Source organism: Triticum urartu, chromosome 7A (assembly GCF_056163025.1).
Source record: "Triticum urartu cultivar PI428250 chromosome 7A, HENAU_Tu73, whole genome shotgun sequence".
Taxonomy (NCBI): Eukaryota; Viridiplantae; Streptophyta; class Magnoliopsida; order Poales; family Poaceae; genus Triticum; species Triticum urartu.
Window position 1 is genome coordinate 605,883,574 of NC_141879.1, and position 6,901 is coordinate 605,890,474.

The 6,901-nt window shown below is 52.7% G+C and overlaps 1 protein-coding gene across 2 annotated transcripts; it reads left to right on the forward strand.

Annotated features, from left to right (window-relative positions):
* Nucleotides 1-944: 944 nt before the first annotated feature.
* On the forward strand, nt 945-4,423 carry LOC125521340 (beta-1,2-xylosyltransferase XYXT1). 2 transcript variants are annotated; one of them, XM_087535885.1, is made up of 4 exons: nt 945-1,113; nt 2,439-2,664; nt 2,808-2,870; nt 2,982-4,423. In XM_087535885.1, the coding sequence occupies exons 2-4, from the start codon at nt 2,556-2,558 to the stop codon at nt 4,250-4,252; spliced, it is 1,443 nt and encodes a 480-aa protein (XP_087392011.1). In that variant the 5' UTR covers nt 945-1,113; nt 2,439-2,555; the 3' UTR covers nt 4,253-4,423. The 2 variants fall into 2 exon arrangements, with proteins under 2 accessions (XP_087392011.1, XP_048542354.1); XM_048686397.2 differs by lacking the exon at nt 945-1,113 and having other exon boundaries at nt 1,916-2,664.
* Nucleotides 4,424-6,901: the final 2,478 nt, after the last annotated feature.

A 6,901-nucleotide genomic window follows, 5' to 3' on the forward strand; every position in this document is an offset into this window, starting at 1 on the left:
GAAAAATGATGGCGGTGGCACACGATGACTTCGCTTTGGTGATGCTTCTCAAGTAACTGGTCTCGAGCTCTGGGATGAAAACCTAGGACCTGGCCTTTGGTGGTTTGATCCGGCGATGGCGGCGTTTGAACATCATTCCCTTTCTGAAGGCGTTGCTGCTGGAGAATCTTTATCATAGTTGTTGTTGTAGTTTGTAGATTGTTGTTTTGATTGCTTTGTTTCTTTTTCTCCGCCTAGGCATAACTTCAGTTTCGTATGACTTTGCTTTTTTGCTTGCGTGATTTTTATGTATGTCTGTCGGTATTGATTATATGGATTTTAGTGATGCAAAAAAAAATGTGTACTCATTGTGTTTTGTAAATTCTTTATGTTACTTCCTTTGTCCTATAATATAAGACACTTTTTGACACTAATGTGGTATCAAAAACGTCGTACATTATGAATAGAGGGAGTACAATTTTTAGCTAGTAAATTCGTCCTTCGTCGAAAGAGGAGGACTTGTGAGGATCAGTACCGGGGGCGTGTGGTGCGTGTGCCCTGAGCCGGTGACTCGCGTGAGGATGAAGAGTCGTACACGCCCGTACAAACTGAAATGCCGTGCGTACAGGCACCGCAACTATCGGATCACAGCCTCGCTTCCGTCCGTCCATCGGCCGGTGCCTGCCGGCGGTCGGTGGCCGGAAGATATCCCGGCAGCTTCCTACGCCACAGAATAATAGATCGTCGTCCAATAATACGTGTGGCTACACATTCCCTGCACTATACTACTAGTGGGCATGGATTTACATGTTCGTTTCTGGGATCAGGGACCAGAGGACAGAATGCTCCCAGCGTAGCTAGACAACGCCACCACATGTCCACTTGACACCGACGTGGCCAGCAGTACTCTCTCCCGTAGTCTTCTCCGCGTAATCGACTAATCATACGTGCTGATCACCGTATTCGGCGGCAGAAACGCACGCGGTGCAGATGGCGGAGCGCATCAGCGAGGCAAGTTGCAGCAAGGTCAGAATGATCTGCAGCTGGTGAGCTAATGGAAAAACGGCCATGGAATCACGCACGGCATATCAAACGGACACGCGAGATGCTAGTCAGAAGGGCGCTATTCTGAAGGTTGGTCAACCATATGATACAATTTCATCACGGCCATGTGTATCACAATTTAAAAAACCTGCCTCCCGTCCGCGAGGTCCTCCATGTTTTTCTTCTTCTTCTTCTTCTTCTTCTTCTTCTTCTTCTTCTTCTTCTTCTTCTTCTTCTTCTTCTTCTCCTTTCTTTGCGGCACCGACGCCCCCCCATGTCTGTGCACCCCAGTCCCCAGCTTGCGTTTTCCAGGTTAATTTAATGTCGTTTTCCGTTGAATTCTTTGGCGATTCTTTGCTTGCCATGCCGGGAGACAGCAAAAAGATGAGGGTGCGAGTCATTGTATATCCAGGCAGAGATTCAAAGTTCCCAGTTATTATCTTCTCCAAGATGATCTCGGGGAAATAATGCAGAATCACAGAGTTGCCGTGGGCACGATGGTTCATAGTTGACGAAAAAGAGTTTCTCTCCGCTTTATATTAATATATACTAAAGCAACTCGATGGTTCATAGTTAAACTTAATTAAGCGTGATTCGGAACGAGCAATCGATCCACTAGTAGACTTTTATTTTATTTACGTAAAAAAGCGCACAGTTCCAGCCTCCGGGAGCAGAAAAGAAATGGAAAAGGCGAACGGGATGGTAATAAAGTAGTTGCAACCTGGACTGGGCAATCTCCCCTGCCATTCTGCTGTTGCGTTCGCGCTGCGATTCCTCCCATGTGCCCCAAACAATTCCGTTTGCTGGAGCAGCACGAAATGCCAAGCCCGTAGATCTGGCGACCAGCACCACGTACCACCAGTACCACGCTTACTTGCAAGGCATGTAAAATCGGTCTGGCCACTGAGTGAGTTCGCCATTAAAATCTCAGCTGACGTCCATTGACCTACCAACATAAATGTATCGGGTTTGCAGCTCGATCGCGATCGCGATCACGACGACGACGACGACGAGAAGCGAGCTCCGGCTGAGATCTTGTTGCCCGTGAACGAAATCCGAGCGGAGGCTTCGGAAAGTCCAAAGGCGCGCAAAGCAAGCAAGCGTTGGCTCAGTTCTCGTGGGACGAAAGGAAAAGGGAAAGCGGAGGGAGGCGCGCGCGCGAGGAAACGTGGTTTCCATGAAGTGCCAGCGATTGTAATCGTTCTACCGACCAGCGGAGCGAGCTCGAATAAACTAATGGCGATCGCTTTCCAAATCATCGTCTAGTTAGTGGTACTAAGTTGTATCGTTCTCCCCGGCCACTACCGCCGCGCTGTGATGTGCCCGTGCCCGCGCCTATCTATTTGTCCATTATCGTATCGTATCCATTTCTTAATTCCTCTCCTCCCCCCGACTTAACTAATCATCGCCGGCAGGGCCTGCCATTGATCTGCTACTTGAGGAATGCGTTGCGATTGTGGATGCTACTTGTAGCGCCACAAGGAGGGGATAGGAGCTCTGTGGCTCTCTCTGCTTTCTGAGGTCGTGCCGAGATGAAGGTCCCTCTCCCTGTCAGGAGCAAGAGCTTCAAGAAGAGCAGGGGAGCCTCATGCAGCCTCCCCCTCCTGCTGCTCATCGGGGCCGTCCAGTTCTTGGTGATCGGTACGTGTTCTTCTTCGATGCGTTGCATTGCATTCCATCTGTTTTGATTCATGGACTCATTCATTGGTCGCATCCGAATGCGTGTTCATCGGTTCTTGTGGTGGAAATGGAGATTTGACATTGAGGTTTGATTCAATCTGCAGGCAAGCCTTTTCCGTCGCTCTTGATGGATAGCAGCAGGAGGAGAGCCTTCTTCAATCTCGCAGGTAGGGATCTTCTGCTACAATGTGGATGATCGGTTAGTTCATCCGGGGAAAGAAAAGAAGCTCTTGATTAAAATTTGCAATGTGGATTTCTGTGTTGTGTAAATAATGCAGAGGAGGAGTTCATCCCGGAGCCTCAGGTGAGCTGCGACTTCAATGACACGAGATCCGACTACTGCGAGATGGCCGGCGCCATCCGCGTCCGCGGGAGCACGTCGGAGGTGTTCGTCATGACCCCTCGCCGCGGCACCACCGCCGGGGACGTCGTCGGCCACAACGCGACGTGGATCGCCCCCAACGCCACGAGCTGGAAGATGCAGCCGTACACGCGCAAGGGGGAGGCCCGCATCATGAACGGCATCACGGCGGTGACGGTGCGGCTGGCGGACGCCGACGAGGCCCCCGCGTGCGAGGTGATGCACGACGTGCCGGCCGTGGTGTACTCCAACGGCGGCTACTGCGGCAACTACTACCACGACTTCAACGACAACATCATCCCGCTCTTCATCACCACGCGCCACCTGGGCGGCGAGGTGCAGCTGCTGGTGAAGCAGAAGCAGGCGTGGTGGTTCCGCAAGTACGGCGAGATCGTGGACGGGCTGACGCGGCACGAGGCGCTGGATCTCGACGGCGACGCGCGCGTGCACTGCTACCGGCGGGCCTTCGTGGGGCTGCGCAGCCACAAGGACCTGAGCATCGACCCGCGCCGCGCGCCCAACAACGTGTCCATGGTGGACTTCAAGCGCTTCCTCATGTGGCGCTACGCGCTGCCGCGGGAGCACGCGATCCGGACGGACGACGAGGTGGTCGGCGGGCGGAGGCCGCGGCTGCTGATCATCACGCGGCGGTCGCGGCGGCGGTTCATGAACCTGGAGGAGATCGTGGCCGCGGCGGAGGAGCTCGGCTTCGAGGTGACGGCGTCGGACCTGATGTCGCCGCCCAAGAAGCAGGGCGGCGAGGCGGCGGCGGCCGTGGTGGGCGACGGCGGGCAGGCGCGGATGGCGGACGCGTCGGCGACGGCGAACGCGTTCGACGTGATGCTGGCGGTGCACGGGTCCGGGCTGACGAACCTGCTGTTCCTGCCGATGAACGCGGTGGTGGTCCAGGTGGTGCCGCTGGGGCGGATGGAGGGCCTGGCCATGGACGAGTACGGCGTGCCGCCGCGGGACATGAACATGCGCTACATCCAGTACAACATCACGGCGGAGGAGAGCACGCTGTCGGAGCTCTACCCGCGCGGCCACCCGGTGTTCCTCGACCCCGGCCCCATCCACAAGCAGAGCTGGTCGCTCGTCAAGGACATCTACCTCGGCAAGCAGGACGTGCGCCTCGACATGGCCCGCTTCCGGCCCGTGCTCCAGAAGGCGCTCGACCTCCTCCGGTGACACGCGCACTGACACGTCACACGCCGGCGCCGGCGCCGGCGCCGGCGACGACGACACATACATACACATCATGTTAATCAGACCAACTTTTTCTCCCCTTCTTCTTCTCGTTCTTTGTCGACATGAAATCAAAGGTGTACACAAATTGATTCTAGTTTTTTGGCCGGTGCATGGACGACAGGGTGGCGACGTTTTTGTTGTATGATGATTGATTGTAGTCGAGTCGTTTTCCCGGAGCCGTGACGGGCGTACGTGTCTGGCAAGGCAGCTAAGCGCCAACAACAAGAGGAAGAAAACAACGTCATGTGAGGCATCAAAAATGGTTTTCTTTAGATGGACCGACACGGCGAGGGTGGGGAATGGAGCATCAACCCTCGTGCCCCAATCGGGCTGCGCCAAAAAGATTCCACAGGTGTTATGTTGGTCGGCGAGCAATGTTGGAGCACCTACCGGACGGACGTGCCTACATACGCCGCCCGCGCAGGGTGCGTCCCGCGGCCGATGGTGATTTTTCTTCCACGACAGCGATGGATCTCTTTTTTTCCGGCGAGCATCGACCCGACTTTGGTCATTTTTAGTTTCAAAGGGTAAGGGTGCTGGTCGGTCAAGACGTTCTGGGAGACTTTGTGGGAGACCGAACATCAATCACGTAGGACTCCGACACCCCCATCTCATTGAATTCCTCCTTTCGGTCTACTTTTTACTTGCACTCCACCCCCCTCCCCCTTCTTCTCTCATTTCTTTCATCTGCACCCTCCTGTCCCACGCCGTCGTTGTACCTCTCCGGACGCCATTAGGAATCCTCGGACGTCCGCAGACCCCGCCCACGCGACTGCCTGCTTTGTACCACACCCCTGTCCACCCAGGAATCCCTCTGCAGCTAGGTACCCTCCGCACCCCCTTACTGATGACGTCTATGACAGACACCGCACCCGGCAGGTGTTCGGTCAAGTGCCATTGATCCTCTTTTTTGAACTTGTTTTTTTAGAGAAGCACGATGACGGGATACTAGGTGTTCAAAAATGAGTTGTTGTGCGATGCGTGGTTGGTTGTTTATGAGGACTTTGTAGGCATAAGCAAGGGCCCGATCTTTTGGCACAACTTGCATGCTTTGTTTCATGGGTGAAAGAACTTGTCGCCCTTCAAAATGCACGACATCGATGCACGTAATATGAAGTCGCTAACGCATCGGGGGTACACATCTGCAACTCCATCATGAAGTTTTGAAGTGCGATTCACCAAATGAAGACTAGGTAGCCATTGGGCTCGTCAACCATGAAGATCGTAAATGTTGCTTCTTGTTTGCTCTACATGTTGGTTAATTAATTCATTCACTCAATAATGGTGTACATGTTCTATAGCATGCACACATTGTCATGATGTATTACAGGGCCGAGGGTAGGCCATTCACACACTCATTGTTGGATGAAGCTCAAGGGGCAGTTTGTGTGGGACAATATGTGTCAGTCCTGACTCTAGTATCGTCGAATTTGGAATAGATGATTTCGTAAAACTTGTTGAACATCCAATTATCGTTTTTTTAGGCAATCTCGCGAAGCTTTTATTTCAAACCGTCACAATGTTTACAAGGACGAAAGGAATTCCCTCTGGCTGGCCTAGCCAAACATGACGACCAGGCCCTAACTTTAAAGCATACTTCGCTAAATTGTGAGCCTCCTTATTGGAGCTCCTATGCTCATGAACTATATTACATAAAGTAAAAGGCGTAGCCGTCATCTTGATCTCTTCGATGATAGCTCTGTATGCTGATCCACTCCCCTTCTTGATTTCTGACACAACACCTTGGCAATCTGAAGCGAGATGTAAACGGTTCAAATTCAGATCCTGGGCTAGAGCCAAACCTTCCCTGATAGCTAGCGCTTCAAGGGTAGCAGCATCATTTTGATTTCTGAAAACATAGGCCGACGCTCCAAGGAAAATGCCTTCGCTGTTTCTGCAGATTGTACCCACCGTTCCATGGTTTCCTCCCCTGCTCACTGCTGCATCAACATTTAGTTTCATAGAATTCTCGGGCGGTGCTAGCCAACCCGGCCGCCCAGCTACTGCACTCCCGTGGGGCTCATCCTTTTGCGATAGCTGATGAAGTTCTGCTAGATAAGAGTTAACGAAACCATGAACTGCATATGGGCTTTTGAATATATCTTCATATATTGCCTTGCGCCTTGCACCCCAGATGGCCCAAAGAGTTATTGCAAACCTGATAAATTCCTCCAGTTCCAAAGTTTTACCCATGACAAAAATCCAATCCTTAGCACAATCATGTTGGTTGATGCTCAGTTGATCCAGGATGGCTTCGGATGACAGCGCCCACGTGCTCCTTGACATAGGACAGTCCAACAAAGCATGTCTCCATGAGTCATGAACACCACACAAACTGCATGCTGCAGAAGTCGCAATGTTTCGCCTGTGCAACACTGCAGCCGATGTGACCGAGTTCTTTGCCAATCTCCACATGAAGACTCTGATCTTCGACGAAAACTGTACCTTCCACAACGATTTCCACTCAGCTCCTTCTGCTTCTACTCTTGATGTACCCCCGCGACCCTCTAGCCACGCCTCTCTGTTCAGCTTTGTGCGGGTGAGCATACGATAAGCTGAGCTGACAGAAAAGTGGCCCCGAGGCTCCTC

What these genes read in the sequence shown, in the direction of transcription:
- LOC125521340 (XM_087535885.1), top strand. Translation starts at nt 2,556, where the DNA reads ATGAAGGTCCCTCTCCCTGTCAGGAGCAAGAGCTTCAAGAAGAGCAGG. An exon ending in CGTCCAGTTCTTGGTGATCG is followed by an intron (nt 2,665 to 2,807) that starts GTACGTGTTCTT and finishes TTCAATCTGCAG; the next exon opens with GCAAGCCTTTTCCGTCGCTC. An exon ending in AGCCTTCTTCAATCTCGCAG is followed by an intron (nt 2,871 to 2,981) that starts GTAGGGATCTTC and finishes TAAATAATGCAG; the next exon opens with AGGAGGAGTTCATCCCGGAG.